Raw genomic sequence first — 22,811 nt, 5'->3', positions numbered from 1 at the left:
TTATTATTTTTACATTTTGAAATGGTTAACATCTTATTTGTCCTTTGACACTATGGATTGCAAAATTCGCAATATTATGCCATGTATGATTACTGTACGATTCCATGGCTCATCCCTTGTTTTGTCCTGTAACCTTGGGTCCACACAATTTGTTTAATTTATTTGTATTACATTCTTTTGTGTTTACTTAAACAAACTTGTAGCCTCAGAGGAAGGGCAAGTGCCCGAAACACGTGTCAGGCTACCTCAGTGTCAATTAAAAATCACTTAATCAACTCGGCGTTATTTAGTGTTTATGCGCAGTGTGTCTGCAAAAACTTGTATCTAATCCTATTTACCTGGCGGTAGACTTGGCAAACCCCGCCCCCTGCATTCACCTGCAGCTTTCTTCACTACTCCAAAGCTTCTTAGGTCCTTGCGCTGAACCTCGCCAGTCCCCCCTTTGCCAAATCTTTTTTCTGGTCTCTGGGAATCCACAATTGTTCTGGCCGAAACCATTTGGTGTCATTTTAAGGACTGCTGGTTTTTAGTGCCCTTCCCATCACAGCCTCTGGTGTATTCACTTTCTCGGTCGGAGTTTCCCAGCAAACGATGTGAGCTCTGACCCAGCAAAAGCCTTCATATTTCCTGGGAATAGTTATCACCTTGCAGGAAGATAGGAATGCTCACAGAGGGCAGTGTGAAAGATGGCCTCAGGGACAGACCAACTCTCGAAGACAGTTCAAGGGTTTTTATTTAGCTAGTAGTTTAGGAACTCACTAAGGAATGTTCCTCTCTCTCTCTCTCGTCTCCTCCAGGCAGTTAACGTTCTAGCACAGGAGCCCCTAAACCCCATAAGCCCCTGGACAGTCACCAAAGATCAGTAAAACCTACTGTTTACCAACAGACTGGCTGGTCATGATGTTCTAACTGCAAACACCTTTTCTTGCTTCTCGCTGTGGGAAATGTGTAGGTGAACTATAACCTAGGTCCCACACAATGAGTATAGGATGAGGTGTCTTCCAAACACTCCAATCTCACTCAATCCTTGCCTTGCATGCTCTTGTTCTCCTCGCCTTGATGTTCTAGCCTTCCTTCTACTAACTTTTGTCCACTCGCCTTACTCGCTCCGTCTCTCGCTATTCCCTTGTCCCTCGATGTTCTCTCTACTCCTATTCTTCTTCCGTCTCTACAACTACTCACCCCTTCTCACACTACTCTCTTCCCTCTCCACACTACTACTTTCCCTTCTCCACACTTCATAACACCCACACCTTCTTCTACAGCCACTCTCCTTTCACTCTCCCAGTCACCTTCCCATTCATCCCATACTCTTCTTCTGGTAATGTCTCACTTACCTTGCAGGCATACTCACACCAGGTACCACTTTTTCCAACCAACAAATAACTCACCTCACACACGCCTTCAGCAATCCTCCTCCACGCTCCACTGCACTGTCCTTTCTTCTTTGCCTCTGTTGATCTCAACCCAACAAAAAACACCTTCCTGTTTACTGTGCCCCTTTTTAACCTTCCTCTTCCCCATACATAATAAATAGTGAATATTGGCTTGCATCACATCTGGATAGAATTTGTGAATGTTAGCATGTGCCACACTCATTTGAAAGTCTTATCCTCAGCTTGCGTCACATCTAGATTGAATAGTGAATATTGGCTTGCGTCACATCTGGATAGACTTGTGAGTGTTGGCTTGTGTCACACCCGGATAGAGTTCTGGGTGTTGGCTTGCGTCGCATCGGACGGAATCGTGAATTTTAGCATGTGCCACACTTAGCTGAAAGTATTAACCTCAGCTTGCATCACATCTAGACACAATTGTGAATGTTAGCATTTGGCACACTCAGCTGAAAATCTCAGCCTTAGCATGCGTCACATCTAGATAGAATTTATGAATATTGGCCTGCATCACATATGGATGGAATTTGTGAATGTCTGCATGTGCCACACTCAGTTGAAAGCCTTAACCTCAGCTTGTGTCACATTTAGATAGAACTGTGAATGTTAGCTTGCGTCACGTCTGGATAGAATTGTGAATGTTTGCTTGCGTCACACCTAGATAGAATTGTGAATGTTAGCATACGCCACACTTAAATGGAATAGTGAATGATGCCAATTAACCAATCCACTAACAATTTTATCCCTTTGCATACACCTCGCAAACTCTAACCAAACACAACCACAAGCCTTAAACGCAGAAAACCGCACAAACTTCACTACACTGCAACAACAAAACAAACCGCACATAGAATTGCACAACAGCACACGACTACTACCGACCGTAAAACACCCCAAGCTTAGGCAACGGACCCACCGGCACATCACTGCTTTCTTGCACTTGTCCAGCTCATTCCCACTAACTCCCCCGCCCTTCTCCCTTTTTCAGAGCCGCCAGAGCGCCAGGGGACCACTCCGGTGCTGATAGTGCGTGGTATAAATATCCTTTAACATTAACATTAACATCCATTGGATTTCTCCCTCAGCTGATGCCCATGCCAACCACTGGCTTTTTTCTACCCCAGGGTGGGATTACAGGTAAACAGACACAAATAATGGGCTTTAAGCTCTGCCTCCTTTTCATACGCTGAGGCCCACTTTGTATACAATCAATGTCCCAGTTCTCAGTTTGTGTCAGAGCCGAACAGGGGATAACCGCATTACCACACAGCCAAACATTGCACAGCTGAAAATGTACACTTTTTATTTTTTTATGCTGCATTTCATTGTGTGTGTGTGTGTGTGTGTGTGTGTGTGTGTGTATATATATATATATATATATATATATATGTGTGTGTGTGTGTGTGTGTGTATATATATATATATATATATATATATGTGGGGGGGTTAGGATTGTAATAAATGTGGGGGATTATGCGTGGAGGCTGCTGGGGGTCTCCCCCTGCATATATATTCAGTGAATTGGGTTTAAAGAAGAAAGAAAAGTCGACCTTTTCGTCTGCGCAGTGTTTGAGTCTCAATAATTACATAGATCCTCCGAACAGAGCGTCAGAAGAGCTGGTTTGATATGAGAATGCTCCACGGTGCTGCTGAAGGAAAACACTGCTGGAGTCCATGTTGTGCCGGGCGTCTGGGGTGTCGGCTTGATATGCAATCCTGCAGTAAGTAATATACACAGTCTGGGTCAAGTAGAGTGCTCAGGTTGACAATGCACTGTGCAGATGGTTCTTAAGTTCTACTGTTCCTCGGTTATTCTCTCCTGATTGGGTTGCTCTCTCTCTTTCACCACCAGCCCTTCTGGTTGATACTGTTCTATGGGACAAATGGAAAGAAACTGCCCATCACCGTGCAATAGAGGTATGGGGGCAGAAAGGGTGGTACCTATTTCAGTAATGCAGTGACATGTTAGAAAGGACAGAAAATAGAGCCCTCCCAAATCCTACACCCCGGCCCTGGGACAGGGGTGGCTCTGGTAAAAACCCTGTGAGGACTCCCACTCCAGGTTGAAAGGGGTCGCCACTCCCCTCTTGGCATGGTCAAGTCGATGACCCTGACAGCAGGTAGAGATTCAGGTTGACAGGAGAAAGGGGTGGAGTCAGAGTAGCCAGGAGAGAAAGACCAGTCCACTGACGGGCCCCACATATTGGATTCTACCAGGACTCTGAAACATCTTGTACCTATCTCTCCACTATCTGCGGACAGAGCACTCTGGGTATGACATTACCAGGCAGAAGATTCTGAAATGGCCTCCACGAGTGAACCAGTTACAAAAGCCCTGAAGGGGCTGGATCAGCTGTAGAAGAATGCTTGTTTAAAGGGGGTCTGGGAGAGAACACCTCATGCAGACTCATCTTTGGGCATCTTAAAAAGAAGGATTACATCAGGAACTACTCTTCTCTTCGACCTTTACAACTTCTCCAGAACAGGACTGCAAGACTTGTCCTTGACCTCAAGCCCAGGGATCGTATCTCTCCAGCTCTAAAATCTCTTCACTGGCTCCCTGTGGCTGCAATAATAAAGTTCAAGACCCTCTGCATCGTCCAAAAGGCTTTCTGGGGCCTGGGACCGCGCTACCTCCAACTTTCTCTTCCAAAACATCTTCCTTCTCGGGCTCTCCGCTCATCCGCCTCCAGCTCTCTGAGGGTCAGATGCTTCTCTAAGCAGAGAGTTGAGGGCAGATCTATCTCCTCAGCTAGGGCCTCCCTCTGGAACAGCCTCCCTGCCTCTCTCAAACTTGAGCAGAACCACCTGTGGTTCCAGAAACAACTCAAGACCTTCCTTTTCACTTCCGTTTTCTCTTTTCCTTCCCCTCCTGATGCACCTGACTGCTCTGCGCACTGGTCACCTGTTCACCCTCTGAACTGGGACCAGGCTGCTGCATGCCCACTTGCCCTTGCACTGCCTCTGGGCTCCCCGGCACTTGAGTCTGTATCTGCAACCCTACAGTCCCTTCTCTCTGCACTTATGAGCCACCCGCTGGTTGCACTTGTCAGTTAACTACACTTCCCCCCCTTCACCTCCCCCTGGCACTACTCACTTCCCTCTTGCCTGCACTTGAGTGATCTGAATGACACAATGCCTAGTATGATTGTTTTATTTTCCTCCCTTTGTTTCCCCCTCGTTGTTGCCAGCTTAAAGGTACTCTTCCACAGTGGGGAAGACAAAGACTTTCATGCCTTTCCCCTAAGCCATCCCAGAGGAACATTTGGGGTCATCTGCTGGCTAGACAAGGCCTTCCTCAACGGAGACCAATGGTGCCCAGGAACGTGCTCACTGGAGGCGACAGAATTTTGCAAGTGCTCTAAAACTCATTCTGGCTACGAAGTGCAGAAGAAAGGACTCGTCATACCCCTGGAGATCCTCAATAAGATCCTCCAGCAAAAAGAACTCAAGATAAAGCTCTAAACCCCATTGTCCAGCTTCAATCAGTTTCTGAGCCAGCTTGACCATCTATAGGTGTTTTTGAGGCCGTTGTAAGCATCTTGAGCTACCTTTCGCACTCATCGATTTTCATCCACTGCTGATGCATTGAGCCACTGACTCCACCCATCGCATGCCTGCGCTTCAGCCGTTTGAGCCTATCGCCACTGAAAAACTGCATTACATCTTTGGAACTGTTCCAGCCAACTTGACCTATTTCAGTTGCTGACTCAACCCATCGCCTGCCTTTTCTTCATCCAACTCTAGAAGATCAATGCTACAGGACTGCACCGCATTGCTGAATCATCTCGAGCCGACTCAACTATCATGACGCCCACGATCCATTGTGAACCTCAGACTTGAAATGTCTTGATGCAGACTCAACCCATTTAAAGTGCCCAGAAACCTAGCTCAATGCTGTTTAGCCCCAATAACAATTAAAGGTATTTGTACTGCTTGTGTCTGCCGACCTGCCATAAAAGGCTTCACTAGTATGACCCCACTCTGAAACCTTTTGAAAAAACATCTTCAGTGCACATACATTTTTATGCTGAAATGATTGCCTGTGCACCCGTCTTCAGACCCAGAGTGCTATCTATCTTCACTAAGTCTGCCATTCTGTGTCTTCATTTACAGGGGTGCCCTGTTTTTTTATTACTGTGATTGCATTGTAAGATTTATTAATTGTCCTATTTTAATAGAATATTGGTTAGACATTTTGTTATCTTGGTAACACAGCTGGTATGTGTGACACAGGAGACGTACAACTAGTCATGATTCAAACCAATTCACTTTATTAAAATAAAGAAGAAATCCCTCTCCTGACCCTACTGCTATTATGGTTCCCCTATGCTAAAAAAAATAATAAAATGGTGCTAGTCAGAATGTCTTACAGAACTATTGGCTTGTCGCCTGTCCAAACCTATGCTATCATACTAACTGACCCTACCACTAATAAAGGAAAAACAAAGGTTGGCCTGCAGAAGGATTTCTCCTCCCCCTTCTTAGCTTGTGCTGGTTGGTGCCTGACTCACTCTCCCAGTGTATCTTACTCTGACCTTTGTATGCTTGTAAAGTCCAAAAAGTCTCAGGGCTCCTCTTTGGAGCTTCAGGCAGAGGGCCTACTTGTACAGTTCAAAATGTAAAGTCTCTTGCTTTCCTCCACATGAGGGTACTTCTCATCCCTTCTAACAAAGTCTCATGTAAAATTAAATAGTTCTTGTCTTAGTTCTGCAATTTGGCTTTGCAAGACCTGTAGCGTAGGTCCATCTTCTCTTTCTCTCTTCAGTTAATTCAGTTACCCTTGATGGGCTGCAGCTCTCGCTTTCACCCACTTGGAGTGTTCTCTTCTCTTGTGGATATTCGGTAACCCCTCGTGGGTTATTATTCTCACTTTCACCCCTTAGAGTGTTCTCCTCTCTAGTTTGCATTGGGTAACTCCTTGTGAGTTATATTTAGCTCCACCCCTTGGAGTGTTCTTTCCTCTTGTCAGTATTTGATATCCCTTGTGGGTTATTCTTTTTAGCTCCACCCCTGGAAGGGTTTTCTTTTCTTGTAGGTGATTGGTAACCCCTTGTGGGTTATCTTTCTCTTTGCTATCGTGGTGAGTCCTTCACTCTTGATGGTATTCGTTAAGCCCTTGGAATGGGGGGAGTTAGTTATATTGAACTTCACCTCCGTGGGGTGTTCTTTCCTTCTGTCAGTATTCAGTAACTCCTCCTGGGTGATTATGTTTAGCTTCATCTCCTGGAGTCTTCTTCTCTCTGGTTGGTATTCAGTAACCCCTTGTGGGTTGTTATTCCCTCCCTTGGAGTGAATTTCCCTCCCTTGCAGTGAATTTCTCTCTTATGGATATTCAGTAATCCCTCATCGGTTATTAATCATGTTTTCACTCGCTCACAGTGATTTTCTTCCATGTGGATATTCGGTATTTCCTCATGGATTATTTTTTTGTACTTTCACCCCCTTTGAGTGTGTACCTTACTCTGGGTTTTCCTTATAACCCTCTTCAGGATATTGACTTCGTTTTCAACCTCTCAGGGTTTTTCTGTTCGTCTTAGCTTTTCTATAGCCCACCAGGCCCCATCGATAGCTTACCCTCCTTCTTAGCGTTATGAGCTTCCTTCAGATGGAGTCAGAACTCCACCAACCTCCTCCCTCTCCTTATGGGGAACTGTGTACCTGCTGTCCCGCTGTGTCTGCTGTTAAAGGAGGAGGCTGCACCTTCAGTCTGGGACCCACACTGCTCGGATCTCCAGTCACCTTCCCCTTCACCCGGCCGCCTCAGTTCTGGCACGCCGGTCTGCCGTCAGAGTTGTGGCTCCGTCTCTCTGCTCCAGTAGGCTCAGGATTTAGGGCTTACACTGCACCTGGGATCGGCAGAGTTCCACTAGCTTCCAACACTCTCCATTGTGAGAAACCTCAAGGTGTCTCCCTAGCTAGTCCCCGGGGATCTGTCCTCAAGGTGGCCAGGATACGGCCATTGCTATTGGATCAATTTCCTGGGGAGTGGACGAGTGAGGGAGGATCATCTGGATGGGGGGGTCCTTGGGGAGTGAGACACCAACGGGCGAGACACAGTATCCCCCTTCTTTCAACACCTTTTTTCCATCCTACCACGTAGTACATTCCAAAACACTGCCCTGTCCCCTTTTTCACATGTAAACTTTCGCACCACATGAAAGACAGCAGACTAACACCAGAGCCGTTTACCAGACGTGTCCGATAACCAGGGTCAGGCAAAGTCAGGCAATTGACCAGCATTACACACATCTGATGGCCCTTTCCCTTCCACACAGGGAGAAAAGGTGGAGCACAACAGCATAGAACAAGCAAGGCAGACGGCACGATGTAAGAGCTAACTCAGCACAGCAGTTTAAGAGAGAAGAAAGATGGCGCAGACCGACAGGGTGAAAAGGGGAGAGTCGACCTTGTCCTTTCCGACTAAGGACTGTGAAGCCTCTGCAGAGCAAGTAATATGTCCACAAACAATAGCCAACGTGTGTTGCAGCAGATGTCTACAGTACACAAGATCCTCTTCTGCTGATTACTAAGCCAGGGAGAGATGCTTGTCTCAGTGGTACCAACCTTGACTCCAAGAAGAAAGAAAGTCAAGCGGTTCATCACAGCCGGTGAGGCGAGGGGCGAACCAATAAAAAACGCAACTGTGTTGAACGAAAAGTAGCAAGTCCTATTTGAATTTTGAACAAAGAACTGTTAAATATGTTGAAGGGGGAAAACCAGCAGCAGAGGTGTCCGGCACCACGTGGCTGCTCACTCAAAAATCTAATGACTACCATAACCCGAAGGCCTTGGGAAGAAGCGAAGAAAGGTCAAAGTGGCCATACAGGGGTCTTGTAAAATCCTCTGTACTGTCAAAAGTCTTTGACCGCCGATGATTGTGAAAGTTAAGGGAAGTGAATCCCACATGGTAACAATTAGCACATGAACTGTGTTTCGTAAAGTTGGGAGAGTGAACCTGTAAGAGGGACGCTGATAACCAGGGGCAAAGCCTGAAGAACTGTGTTGAAGATTTGTGAAAGCAAGAAGCATTGCAAGACAAGGGGAGGTGAACTGTCGCCCTTGTCAGTTGGGATACGAGCCCGGCCGAGGGAGATCCAGGGATCGAAGGTCACCACCCAACGTTCATTGAGAAAGGAACTGTTTTGATAAATTGTTGAACACGACTTGCAAGGGGTCTGCGCCCAGAAGAGGGAGACCAAGGGGTGAAGCCATCACCCAACGTATTCATAGAACAAGAACTTTGTGTTTGTTTGTTGAGAGCACCAGGCCTCGAAGGCAAGAGACTTATTTGAACCAACAAAGAACTTGGTAGCTTCTACGGAAATGTTAGCTCATGCTGGAAAGGCTCGAGCTGTGTTGTGCTCCAAAGTGCCACCTTATCCCATGCTAAAAACGTGGGGAAGGGAGACCTCAAGGCAATCACATCCTGACTTATTATTTGTGAACATTTTTTTTTATTTGAACACCCCATTCCACACTATTTCTGTAATTAGTTGTAAGGGATTGGCAATAGTTTTTTTTTTGTCTAGGCCTTTTTACTTTGACGAAGACACCACAAAGAGTGCCTTATTTTTCATTTTATGGTCGATGTTTGCTCCCATCTTATGTTTAGGTTTAGGATAGGTGTTTCCCCCCCCTACATTTATAGTTTAATAAACACCCTTGAACTGTGATCACTTGTGTCTTCTTTACTGTTGTCACCATGAGTTCCTTACACCGCCCACCATGCAGTCCAGTGGTCTGTCTGCAGCCAGGGAAGCTGGGCTACCCAATAAGACTTGCTTGTCCTATTAAGCTATCAGGAGGCAGGTATGTGTGTGGGCTGCAGAGACCCCCTCCATCAAATCCCACAAGAAGAACAATGCAAGCACAGGGTCCTGTGTGGGGTCAGAACTGAGAGACAGACACAAAGTTGTAGGGTGCTGAACATTCGCAATGTTTATTAAACAAAAAGAGTGGGGCTAACAGCCTATCTGCCCCTATCCTAATGAGAATGTCCTTACTTTTGAAACTAAAATTAAAGCAAGTTGGGCCGGTGTCCAAATTGTATCTGACCCTCACACTAGCATATACAAAAATGTGCAAGATAATTGTTTCTAATTCCAACCCAACAAATTATAATGTGAAAGTTCAAAATAAGTCATTCCAATTAAGGCAGTCCTTGTATTCAGGAGTGGTCTGCATTCCCGTGAACCATTTTAGGAAGGCTGTGGGAAATATGTGGTTTTAATAATATTCTTGTGAAGTGAACAGAAAAACGTCTTTTCCACAAAGTTTCTTCTTTGGCAAAGAAAAAATATTTCTCATCCGTAGGATACTGTTGTCAGAATGTTCTCCACAGAATACTTTTCTTAGGACAGCAAAACCAAATGTCTCTTTCATAGAACACTTTTCTCAGGATGGCAAAACCAAATGTCTCGTTCATAGAACAGTTTTCTCAGGATGGCAAAACCAAAAGTGTCTTTCCTAGAAAACTTTCTCAGGATGGCTAAACCAGATGTCTCTTTGATACACCTGTTCCTTTCCTGGTACACTCCCCAGACAGGAATTCTCAACTTCTTTAAATGAACAACTCTTCATATCCTGGATTACTCTCCTGCCAGGAATATCTCCTTTTTCACTCAGACACATCTCCTGGCATATGCTCCTGCCATGTATCACATTCCAAAAAGCACCATTACCTGATCCTCTTATCAGGTCTTTCTGCAATCTTCTTACCACTTTAGGTATCACACAATCATACTTTTTCAATAACACAACTTGTTGACTTCAGTGGTTACTTGTACCAATTTACCCTAAGCAGACATTTCATATATGAGCGGTTGTTCAAGCTCTGTCTGTCAACTTTTCTTTCAGTCGCTCTTGGCTCTTGGCAATGCTTGTCCAAGATTTCCCCCAACTAACATCTCATTTCAGGAGAACTGCACAACTTGTGCCTCCTTAATTCTCTTAGAATGGGCCTCATTCAAAGTCCGGCCATAACCCACCAGTGCTACTGGCGGATTGCTGCCGGACTCTAACACCGTTTCCACCACCTGAGAGCCCGGTGCCACCAGGACATTACAAGTCCTGGCAGCCCGAGAAATCAAGCAGCGGAAAATGTTAGTCCTCATTCCTGTGGAGTACACAGGACGGCATGGGAAGGGTACTTGGAAGAACCGGCACAATTAGTAACAGTGCCAGTGCTTCCGTGACAACTGTGCCTCCTGGAGCCATTGCGCCGGGCAGGTCAGACCTGCCATGTGCAACGGCACCGGAAGGCACAGTTGTAGTCTGCCAGTCCAAAAAGGGTGCTGGTGCGTTGCTACCGGTGCCCTTATTTCCGGACTGGCAGACCTTTAATGAGGCCCAATGTCTTTTGGTTCATGGCGATGTGATTTCCAGGTTTCCCCCAAATGACATCTCATGGCAGGAGAACTGCACAACTCTTGCTTCCTTAGTTCTCTCCCAAAGTCTTTTGGCAATGCTGGTTCCAGGTTTCCCCCAAATGACATCTCATATCAGGAGAATTGTACCATATTTGCCTCTTTATTTCCCTCCCAAAGTATTTTGGCTTATGGCAATGCTGGTTCCAGTTTTCCCCTAACTGACATTTCATGTCGGGGGAAGTGTACCATGTTTGCCTTCTCTTTCTAATTCTATTTGGTCGGTATTCAAAAGTATTCTTCAAATACTCTTTAAGGTCTCTGCACGTCGCAGGGCCCCCTTTACTCTCAGGCTGACTCACTGTTATACCGTGCTGTTGCTGCAAGCGTCCTTTGCAGGGCTGGCTTCCCTGTCTGCACAGAGGTTTGTTTCGTCCCTGCATCAGCGTTTGCTTCCTTCGCTACCAGAACCTGCATAGCTCTGCAGGGCCTCTCCTCTTGTGACCGCGCTGCGTGTCATTCTCCTTCTCATTACCAGAGGTTCTGCTCTCCGGTATAGAATACTGCCGACCTGCTGCATGGAAATGGTTCATCGGTGCTCCAGGTGGCTCTTTCCTGTGAACTGCCTCTGTCAGCAGTCTCGCTTCTCGCTCCGCATACTCTGCAGCCTCTCACCTTCCTCGATCTTCCAGCTGCAGGTAACCTTCGGGTTTAAATGTCCTGCGTAGCTGATTCAACCTTGAACAACTAGAATGCACTTGACTTTTAATGTCACATTTTCTCCTCATTGACTTCTTGTTCTTCTTTATCTAAAATCCCCACGCTTATGGGAATTGGAGTCCAAATATGTTTTAGACTTTTCAAGGTGATATTGTCCTAAATGCTTGTTGGAATGAAGATGATCAGAACCAGGAGAGGTTATGTGAATATTATTTGTAGTGCTGTGTTGCTCAGAACTCCAATCCAGGTCAAAATCGTTATACTCAAAGGATGTTGAAGGTAAACCATGCATATCTGAGGTATAAATATTACTCCACTGGGGAGGTTTTTCATACATAGTGGTTTAGGTTTTAACATGGGAAGGATTTGCAAAATAACATGCCATCAGGTATTTAGGGATTATGGGGTTTTCCTCTTTATATAGAGAAGAATACTGCGTCTCTCCTAAGGAAGTCATCGCCTCTCCCTGACAGCCATCTCCTCCCATGTGATAATCCTTTATATTATCCCCCCAGAGTCAGGATCAGGTAGCAACTGCCTTCCCCTGGCCACATGGGAGGAACATTTAGGCTGGGGAGCAGTGATGACTCTGCAGGATTCATCACAGTCCCGTTCATGAATTACAAAACACGTATTTATAATATTATACACACACTTGCTGTTTCCTGTCCCCTTCTTATATATCTCTTCCCTGGCTGAGGGTTCGCCAACTGCCCCCAACCAATTTCCTGTCTATTCCCCTCTCCCTGGTCGTGAATGTGTTCAAAGCAGCTTTCAGACCTGCCCACTTATTCGGCATGGGTATGCCACCCAGGAGATCGGATCATGAGAAAAGGTATAGTTCAAAATTCAGTGTTTGGGCCTTTCGCTGCAGGTACGTCTGGGGATCTTTTCCCTTTTAGTCCCTCGGGGTGTAGTGGCTCTGTTACGGGACAGCCAGCACCCTCTGCCGGTCCGGTTCACAAAACAGCTGATAGTTGCTGCTGTGCTGCTTCGCTCGCCTCCAGTGTGACTCTTCTGGGTTTTTGGTGCAGAGCAAATCTGGCGTCTCTCCCTCTCTCACGGTTCAGCTGTGAAGAATGGAATCCTGAGGCATGCAAGTTTTGTTTGCATTGCAAGAAGCTCTAACTTCCCCTCGCATCTCGGGACATTCTTTTCAGAGCTCGGCTTCGGTAAATGCAAAAGAAAACTAGCAAGCATATGTACTTTGACGCATGCTGGCACGAGGGGTGGTGTAATGGCTTGGTTCCCACCAATTGCCTTCCCCCTAAGGGATTGGACTGGCTCTGTACTGCTGTGTGGTGAGCTTCTCCCTCCCGCTCTTGACAAGGTCAATATCTGTCACACCAGTCTTTTAGTTTCCTGGTTACACTAAACTAACAACACAGCAATTCCAATGTTTTGACCCAAAGCAAATGTTCACATCTAGATTTCAAAGGTACATCCCTTTCTTACTTAGCAAAACAAAAGTGGAGAGGTTCTTGGAACAGTTACTTACCATCTGGTCCATTCTTCAGGCTGCTCTGCTTTCGACTTGCATCTCAAAGCCTCGCTTCCTGGTTTTCTTGCTGGCTAGCTCTCCCTCAGCCGGACCACAATTTCCGAGCCCTAGTCCTACTCAGGATTTTACTGCAGGTCCCTCCTAAACTTTAGGTGTCTTCAGTTTCACAACCAGTCCTCCTTCAGCCTCGGGTTTTTCAGGATGCACAACAGGATTTACCAAGAGATTGAGATTTCCAAGATGAACAAGAGATCCTTCATATACCATGAGTTTATCTGGATTTAATTGTTTCTTTACCCCCTCACACAAGGTCCTTTACAGGCAACCAGTATTCTATTACCACAGGACAGGATGGTCTACTCTCCTTATCAACGGGTCGCTGGTGGAAAGCCATTGGTTCTGGCTTTCATTCGCCGAAGAACTTGAGGGGCCGTTATGCTTTACTGACTGGTCTGCCTTCCTCTTCCAGGCTATTGCAGATCTCTTTGCAATGTTCCCAGGCTTGAACTGCTTTCTTCTAGAGAGCTGTCATTCTTGTTCTCCTCTGCAGCAATCTCCCCTTGTATCCACAGAGCCTCAGCACGTATGTCTGTTTCGTCCAGGTTCAAGACACTGAATGAGCTTTCCCAGACCCTTTTGTCCCACTGAGTCTCTGGAGTACTTTCTAACGCAGACTCGGATTGGTTATTCCCCATTTATTATTTTATTCCCTCTAAGGATAGATTATTCCACTCACAATTTTTTGTCATACAATTATTAATCAAGTCCTGTATTGGTTTATTGTGCAATGGTTCCTGTTAGGTTTAATTAGGAACTATACAGCTTTTAAGCATGCTCAGCGCACCTTGGAATTCCTCTCATTGTGTTTAGTGGCACTACAGCATTCTGTGGTCTATTCCAACTGCTGCTGAAGGAGCAATAGGAAGCCCGGCCAGAAAGCATTCACTGCCAACTTTCGTTCGGGTAAGTCAACCCAACGGTGTCAAATTCAACATGTCCGCGAACAGACTTCAGCTGACTGTTTCCTGCTCTGCACTTTGGTCTATGGATCGGTCTGCTTCCTTCCTTGGTAGATATAATACATGAATGCAAGGTTGCACAATGCTGCTCAGAACGGCAATTACTGCATCTCTGTGAGAGCAGTGAGCAGGCGGTATCCCTACTCAACAACCCCATAGGAGGTACTTTGGTAAGCTGCCAGACCTAATTTCCTGTTAAGATGGGAAATTAGGGCGACTCACCACAGAGGTTTGGATGGCACCATATCCATTACAGTGAAGAAGGGCTCATTAACCCTCAATAAGGAGGAAGTGAACTAGGCACTATCCATGTCCTGGTGTGTATTACAAATAGCAAGCCGGGCACTACATCCCTGTGAAGAGGACTTGTGGCAACAAAGTCGGTGAGCACCATATCCCTGTGATTGGGAGCAGAGATGAGTAGCACCGGACCCTACATATATGTGACTGATCTGGAGCAAAGGAGTGGCTGGGTGCTATTTGAAGACTGTGTTGTGTTTGGAAAACCTGGTGGGTACGGGGGGACCAGAATCCCCACAATAGGGGGAACTCTGGCCCTTTGTTATTAAACTATCCTGACACTGCTGTGATAGACCAACCCCAAGCAGGGAGTTCTCATTATATTGAAGGTAAACCATAGACCCTACCAGCATTTATTCCAAACAGTCCCTCTTTGTAGAGTTGAGCCAAGAAGCAGCTGGCTGATGACTTCCGGAGAGTGTAATGTGTTTAGAAAAGCTATAGGAAACCAGTATCCCCACAATAGGAAAATGTCTGGCACTTTGTTATTTAACCCTTTTTGTCATCGAGGAGCTAAACCAATCCCAAGAATGGGATCCTGGTTATGGAATAAAGTTATAAACCCTATAGGTCTTTATCCTTACTATTTCTAGTTGAGGCATGCGATCAACAGAACCTGGCTTTTAGGTTCAACCTACAACCCCTGTATCCCAACACTCCAAAGGATTTGATTCATGAGCTATTTGCAATATCGTCCCAGTACTCTTGTTTGGGGAGTTAGCTCACATTTCTCCATCTTGGAGGACAAGTCATTCTTTTCATCTGGTGCAAGTAGAAGGATAAGCACATATTCTCACCCTGTTCCACAGGAAGAACTGTCTCGGGAGCCAATTCCGAACTTGAAGATGTAGGTCTTTGAAAGATTCACTGCTCTTTTTAACCTCAAACACCCCAAAGAGATGTCACTAGACGCATTGGTTAATAGCCTGTAGAAGTGTTGGGTTGAGTCCGATATGAGGTCAGACGTTGTTCCAGATGCTAAGGACATATCTAGGGAAGACTTGTCTTCTAGCATTTTCTTCTAGCATTTTCTTTTGTGCAAATATGGCTTTCAAGTATAGTCATTTCTTGACACATATGTGGACAATGGGTGGAGGTTTTGGATAAAGGGAAAATGACTTAGGCTGTTGGATGTATGGCACAACAGGCACTAGCATCACACCAGCCTCTCTTGCTTTGACTACCTACGGTGTCAGATGGGTCCACATGCAGAAACTGGATTACAACAGCAGATATTCCAGAAAAACTCAAATGTCCATCTCATCATTTTGCTCTTGGGGACATCTAGGGTTGCTTGTCTAGGTTTCTGTTTGATGAGGAAATCCTCCTAACTTCCCATGCATCATGAAAGTCCCTGAACTCTTTTCAGCACAGACTGGTACTCCCTTGCAATGGGTGGTGTGCAAGGAAACAATCCTGTATGTGTAGCCTGATATCCATGATACACTTCGAGACTGTGAAGTGAAGTTACTGACTAATATGCAAGTGTGGAAAAGTTCAGGCCAGAACAAGTTTGCTAAGTATGTGTCAGTACAGTTCAAATCTACTGTGCCGATTCAAATTGATATGGTGCAAGAACAGCTCACAGGTTCTCACATTGCAGCTAAAATCAGCAAAAGATACTGTGCGCCTCAAAATGTGTTTATCTTTATATATATAAAGCCGAATCTATGTTTGTCAGACTATACAAATCCACACCGTTGAACCCATGTCTACCATATTTTGCATGGATTCCTCATTTGTCTGTGGCAAGATTGTAGTCTGTTTGGATGCAAAAAAGTCTTGTATGCAAAAAAAAAAATGGTGTGTTTGTTCAGCTATGCAAATCCAAACCGTTGAACCCACTGCTACCAAATGTTGCATGGATTTCTCATTTGTCTGGGGCAAGATTGTAGTCTGTATTTGGATGCAAAAGTCTTATATGCAAAAAAAAAGTTTGTGTGTTTGTCCAGCTCTGCAAATCCAAACCGTTGAACCCACTGCTACCAAATGTTGCATGGATTTCTCATTTGTCTGGGGCAAGATTGTAGTCTGTTTGGATGCAAAGAATATACACTGTAGACATCCTCATTTACTGATGCTCACCCCGATTCAGGTACTAGAAAGAGGCACAATTTGGAAAAGTGTCTGAAGCAAAATGTTCGATATGTTTGTTATGCCTTTAAAATGTATTACTACTGTATACAGTTCAAAACTGTTTAATTAAAGCAGTTTTAAGGGGAATAAAAAAAGAAAATGTTATCACCCCACTCCAAATAGAACAGAAATGGCAAGGTTACAGTTTACTTAAGTTCATTCACGAACAGAGAGCACAATCAATCAATCTTTCTTGGACATTTTCTCAAATGCGCTGAAGCCGCTAAGTGACTGCAACATGCCGCACAAAAAACGAACATCACTTGGAAAAGCTCCATCTTATGCAAAGCGAAAATCAATATCAAGAGCTTCTGAAATACAACAAACAGCAGCACGACTTGCCAACCAGAGGACAAGAGCAACTTTCTCCAGGGTGAATGAAATGCCAGAGCAACTGAGGCAAGACTCGCTGACATGAGGACAAAAGCAACATCCTCCAGGGCACATGAGACACCATTCGATCAGCAATGCCGGGTACCCCAGCTAGTCCTTCATGTTAGAGAAAAGCATGCCAGCGCCATGCTATTTTTGTAACACGATTTCCCCTTGTAGATATTACAAGTGTTTCTCAAGGTTATTTTTTTCTTCTGTAAAACAATGAAGCGATAGCCAGTATTTGTTAAATTTTATTTTTGGAAGAGAGATGGCTGAAGACGCATTGTGTATTTCGGGTACTCAACGTATGAGTCATCATCCCCCTCATAACATCTGTCAGTGATTAACATCATAGTTAGAATATGAGAAGTCAGTCATTCTGCCAGTTTTGTGGTCCAATCAGACAGTTAACATGACAATGATTATGCTCCATTTGACATTTATTTTGCCAGCAATCACACAACAGAAGACATTGCTTTTGCCAATATTCATGTTGAAAAAGTTAAGATGTCTCTGATAATGCCTCATTAGACAGCAAGTGTGCCGTAATCGTACCCCCAGGAATTGATTTTCCAGTATTCCGATCTCTATCCAACAGTTATCGAAACAGTGATCACACTCTTCACAGAACAGTTAATTTTTAATTGAGCAATAATTCAATGTATACTTTTATACCAATAGGTTTGAGTTAAGTTATTGTTATGCAGATACACATGCAGTTTTTAAAAGGTGCTAAAACGAGAAAGTCAGAAACAGCAAAGAATGTGTTGGCTGGTGGGCCAGTAAGTGAGGTCTCAGTTTGTTTTTTTAACTGTTTATGATTCGCTGTAGCAGAGGTAAGATCATGGAATGTTGCAAGATCAGCCTAGTCCCAGATTCTTATATGGCCCCAACACCACTGGTGAGGCGGATGGTAGTAAGAGCTTATGACCTTGAATAGGATACAGTTGATGTGCCAGACAAATGTTTAGACTGGATCCTCGTGCCCAATGGCAGTCAGAACTGGACTCGAATCTCTTGCAAAAAATATTCCTCAGGGCCAAACCTCATTAGACAATGAGAGGTCTCCGTTTGGACGCATTGGCAGAGGGCTGTGAAGGTAGTAGACATGCCCACATAAAGGCTGACCCAATAGTCGAGCCTTGAAGAATGTGCTGTGGCCAGTACAACCATTCTATGAGGAAAACCAAAATAAGGGTGACTATGCAGTGGGTCTTCATGTGGTAAAAGCAGGAGCTGACCCTGTACAGACCTGTGGCACGAGGGATAGTGCTCTCTCAATGAGGAAGACAGCACCCTCCATTGAAGACACTGGTCCAGTAAAAGGCCCATGTTCTATAAACCAAGGATTAGTGGCCCATTGTTGAAGGTTTTGGCTGAACAGAACTGTTTCAGTGCACTTTTGGTAAAACCTGATCCATTTTATGTTCACCCATTCTCAGATTGCCTGGAAACAGTGCATAAAAGTTGAGGCACAGTGTAGAACAGAAAGAAAAGGTAGAGCCATTGCAAATGTACAGCCATCAAGGGGTCAGGTCTTTGTTCCCTTCTCTTTAAGGCTCATCGCAGAAGAAAAGAGGTAATTGAGCCAAAGTGAATAACAGAGATCTGAAAAAGAAATAGGTTGCACATGGTCCACCAGTAGAGAGGAAAGCAACCTTAGAATCCGATTTCCAGACCTCTAGAAAGCTCAAGCGCACTTGATGGTCGACAACGCCAAACATGGCTGCATGGCCAACATACTAAAGAACAGACATCATCCAACATAGATCATCCAGGAGTGATATCAGGGCTGACAGTTCCCTTGCAGGCCGAATGCCAACTTGAAAGGGGTGGATAATACCCTTGTGCACAGTCGCCAATACCCTCATCAGTTATAGGGGCAGTGATCATGATCCAGTCAAACGGCAATAGAGCTAGTTCTGATGTTCCCATCAGATAGGTAGTGTGCCTGTGAAAATGTTCTCATCAAACGCTACTGTGCAAGTGGTTGAGTCCCAGTGGAAGGATATTGTGCAAGCGATTGTGTCTCCTCCAGCAAATTTGTGACTAAGGATGTGCCCATCGGACATGGACTGTACTAGTTGCCACATGCCCACCATTTAGGCTTCCAATAGTTTTTATACCTACTGAACTGCAATATTAGACGAAGCGTGCACTGTCAATGCTATACCAGATCTTGGGTAGCGTGTGTGTAAACTCCCATTTCCTTCACCTGCTTCTCCTCATCCACTAGTCATCCTCCCATCTTGTCAGAATTTCAAGACAAGACCTTTTTTAAACTCCATTTAGAAACCCATCAGACTGTATATCTGCAGATACCCGGCAATGCATTGCCATGATATTTTAAAACTTTGAGTGTCCTTCGGTCATACCTAAACATCAGAATAAAGTGATCCGATTTTGCCTATGGGAGTACATCATTTTGCCGATGGGAGCTTATATATGTACTAATTCCCACTGGGCATTATTGAATCACCCAGAAGTTGTGCCCTTTGGCAGGGGAAGGCATTGAAATGGTTATAAACAAAATGCATCCTCCCTTCCAACAAATCTAAATTCTATTATTTTAGATGACATCACAAGCAGAATAGAGTTTTGATGTGAGGTAAGGGTTAATAGAAAGTGTGTAGTTCAGGTAACATTACCAGTAACCAATGTTAGGGGTACAAGGTCACTCCTCTTAAAGTAGAAAGTAGTGCTCCCAACGATGACTTTATTGTGCTATTACTACTCTTCATACAGCTAATTCCAACAAACAGCCTCTAGAGAGGATTTATTTCGATATCAGGCGTACAGAAGGCGGAACTGGAATGGATGCCCTGTGAGCCCATAGGTTCGTCCTCATAGCTCAGTCCTGAAGTGCAGAGGGCTCCCCTTCATCTTCCTACCGTAATCTTCATCGAACCTCTCGTTCTGGGCCACAGTGAAGTGATTTTTCCAATCACCGGCAATCCCTTCAAAAGAAAAAGTGGACAGATTAAATGATGTGGAAGCAAAGGGAGGGATGGAATACGAGTGTAAGATCATAAGGAGAAAGCAGAGAAATAGAGGGAGCGATAAAGGGACATACTGCGAAGATATTATTAGATGATGTAAAATTACGATTAAGCCGATAGGCATACATGCAAAGATAAATGACTACATACAAGGAAGAGTTATAAAAACAAGTAGATGGGTTTTTTAAGAGCCATACAACTAGAAGTGGACAGACAAATATTAACAGAAAGATAGATGAAATAGATACATTGAAAGAGACTTAAAGTTGGATGGACCATGGTTGAGAGTATTAATGAGCTCGATACAGATGGGAACATGCTGGCCACTGTATGCCAATGGTATAAATGTATTTGGGAACAATGGGGTTACTGTGGTTTCTTTTAGAGGGGGTATCACTCCTGCATCCCCCCTACTCCTACATCACCTAATTATCTATGCCCAGCACATTATCCCCCTCTAAATGGGGTGAGGGAAGGTCCCCCTCCCCATAGCAAAGTGACATAACACAGAGACTAACATGAAGACACAAAGAGGGATACACTGACAGAGCCCCATTAACAAACAAACACATCAATATATATCGACATATAAGGTAAGGAGAGACATATTTCTAAACAACTACACAGAAGCTGCAAGAGGTTTTGAGAGCGATAAGAAAGACTTGTACTGCAATAAAAAAACTCCACATTTTTAAAAGAGGTCCTGCTGGGCCTATACATGTACCCTGGAGGACTATGTAGAAGTGATGGGGCCAGTTAACATATTTGATGTACTCTGACAAGGAGATATGTTCGCACGCAGGGCACTATCCTTATCATTCTGTGCCTCAAGCACCTATTGTAACCCCTATTTAAAGAGGGGTTACAAACAATACAATATTTAGTTCCTTACTATGAATATGCTGCCCTCTGTTGAATGTACAGCCAACAACTCTTTCCTTGTATCTTATGTTTAACAAATGTTAAGTATTATTCTTACTGAAGGTACCATCCATTTGGTAGTTTATCTATAATCTGTGAAAACAGAAGTGGCATTTGCAGTGTACTTGCAATTGGAGCTGTGAAGATGCTTTCCTTGCACTTTCACCAACAAGTTTACATATCTGGTAATCCAACTCTGCTGCTGACAGCATAACAGTCCAAAAAAACAGTAGTACTAGTGGTAGTAGATCCAGTACTACCAATAGTAGTAATATTGGATCATAACATTCAGGTATGCTACTAGTGATAATACCAGTAGTAGGAGTAGCAGTATTACTATTGCTACTACTGCTACAACAGGAGTAGAAGTGGTAGTAGTATCACCAGTAGTACAAATACTACTACTAGTAATAAAACTACAAGTTATAGTAGTAATATTACAGTAAGACTCAAAGGAATACTACTAGTAGTAGTAGGAATTATGATTAGTGATGTGACTACCAATAGTACTACTAGTACTATCCCTCGTGCTACTTGTATCACCAATACTACTACAGCTACTATTATAATCACTACTGCAAATGCCACAAGTAGTACTAATGGTGCTACTATTACACCTGGTTCAACTACTGCTAAAAATAGCAGTGAAGCTGCCAGTAGTAATAGCACATATACCATTAGCATAAATCATATTACCAATGTTTGTGGTACCAGTAGTATTACTACAAGTGTGCCTAGTGCTAGCTGTATCACTACATTAATACAGCTACCATTGGTGCTATTACTAAAACTACCAGCACTGTTAATTGTGTACTACTACTAGCAGTGATACCAGCAGAAGCTATTTCTTTTCCCTGCTACTGCTAGAATTAGTAGAACCACCTGCAGATCTACTGCTACTACTGGTGCTACAATGACTAAATCCTCTATTGGCTGTGCTGCCACTGCTACTACTCTTCCTTGTAATGATACTGGTGTGTATGCTGGGATTACTACCCTAAGGGCAGGAAGGACATCACTGATGCAGACCGCAGAGACTTAACGGAGCAATAATAGAGGTCAGAATGCGTGAAAATCACAGGAATATAGCTTTGATGGGAGCACATCTGCAGATGCACCAACAAATGAATTAAGACTGTGTGTCCCTTGCCAATGCTCAAATCCTAAAATAATAAGTGCCGGGGCCCTCAGTCATAGCTGTCTCACAGGCACTATATACAATCTTGCTGTCATCAGGACTGGAAGAGGTTTTCTTTTTAGCTTTTTCATTCAGGGTCATGAGACTATTTCACCACATGTTCTACCATTATATTTCATTTTAAGTGTGTGAAAAAATGAAACTAAACGTTGCTTTTAAAAAGGTCTTCCGTCTAGTCAATTCAACAAAACTGAAAGCCACGGATTAGAGACACTTTCCTGCTAGATTCCTTACATAGCCCAGGTCTGTGCAACTAGAATAAAAACACATCAGTTCTTCCAGGAGAGCTCATGCGAATTACTTTGCAACCGAGAGAAGAGGGGTGCCGCTATGTGAGTGAGCATAACAAACCAGTTGCCAGAAGTTGATGAACATTGGATCAAAAGCTGTGCTACATACCTGTAACTGCAGCTCTCCAAAATCAGTATCTTTAGTAGATACTCGTGCTGTTAAATATTCCCCATTATCAAGCAAGAGATCAATGGTTCATGAGCAAAGCAGTTTATATACAAAAAACATTCACTTTAGTGACCCATCCACCTCATATTTGTATCTTGGCCAACGAGGTGGCAGCCCTTAGGCTCAACCCATGGAGACAATGTACAGATTCTGATGATGCACCGAGCATCTTTTAGCAAAGAGGTAAGTAGGGGCACTAGAATTGTTGGGCACTGCACTTGATCAGGGGAATTTCGGGGTTGTCCTGCTGCATGCACAAGGGTTGGGTTTATGACAGTTTTGGATGTGAAACCCTCGGCACATGCGCTGGAGTTAAGATTGGTTTGGAAGCGCAATCTCTCTAATAGAAATTAAACAAGTAAACGTTGCGTTTGTGCAACCTATACTTATTGGAATAGTTGACACATGTTTTGACCCTATT

General features: G+C 44.3%; 1 protein-coding gene and 1 long non-coding RNA gene across 9 annotated transcripts in view; one reads left to right on the top strand and one right to left on the bottom strand.

Annotated features, from left to right (window-relative positions):
* LOC138581033 (uncharacterized) overlaps positions 1 to 22,811 on the top strand; it is a 470,134-nt gene that overhangs the window by 132,461 nt on the left and 314,862 nt on the right. The gene's annotated exons all lie outside the window — the stretch shown is intronic.
* Positions 17,049 to 22,811, bottom strand: part of LOC138581031 (sulfotransferase 1B1-like) — a 537,627-nt gene continuing 531,864 nt past the window's right edge. For all 4 annotated transcript variants that reach the window (XM_069652055.1, XM_069652053.1, XM_069652052.1 and 1 more), the window contains exon 8: positions 17,049 to 19,770. In XM_069652055.1, coding sequence (XP_069508156.1) covers positions 19,658 to 19,770 — 113 coding nt within the window. In that variant the 3' untranslated portion in view covers positions 17,049 to 19,657. The remainder of the gene's footprint in view (positions 19,771 to 22,811) is intronic.

The sequence above is a fragment of the Ambystoma mexicanum genome, chromosome 3p (genome assembly GCF_040938575.1).
Source record: "Ambystoma mexicanum isolate Mex_15411 chromosome 3p, UKY_AmexF1_1, whole genome shotgun sequence".
Classification (NCBI taxonomy): Eukaryota; Metazoa; Chordata; class Amphibia; order Caudata; family Ambystomatidae; genus Ambystoma; species Ambystoma mexicanum.
Note: the sequence above shows the minus strand (reverse complement) of the source record. Positions and strands in the feature narration are given on the sequence as shown.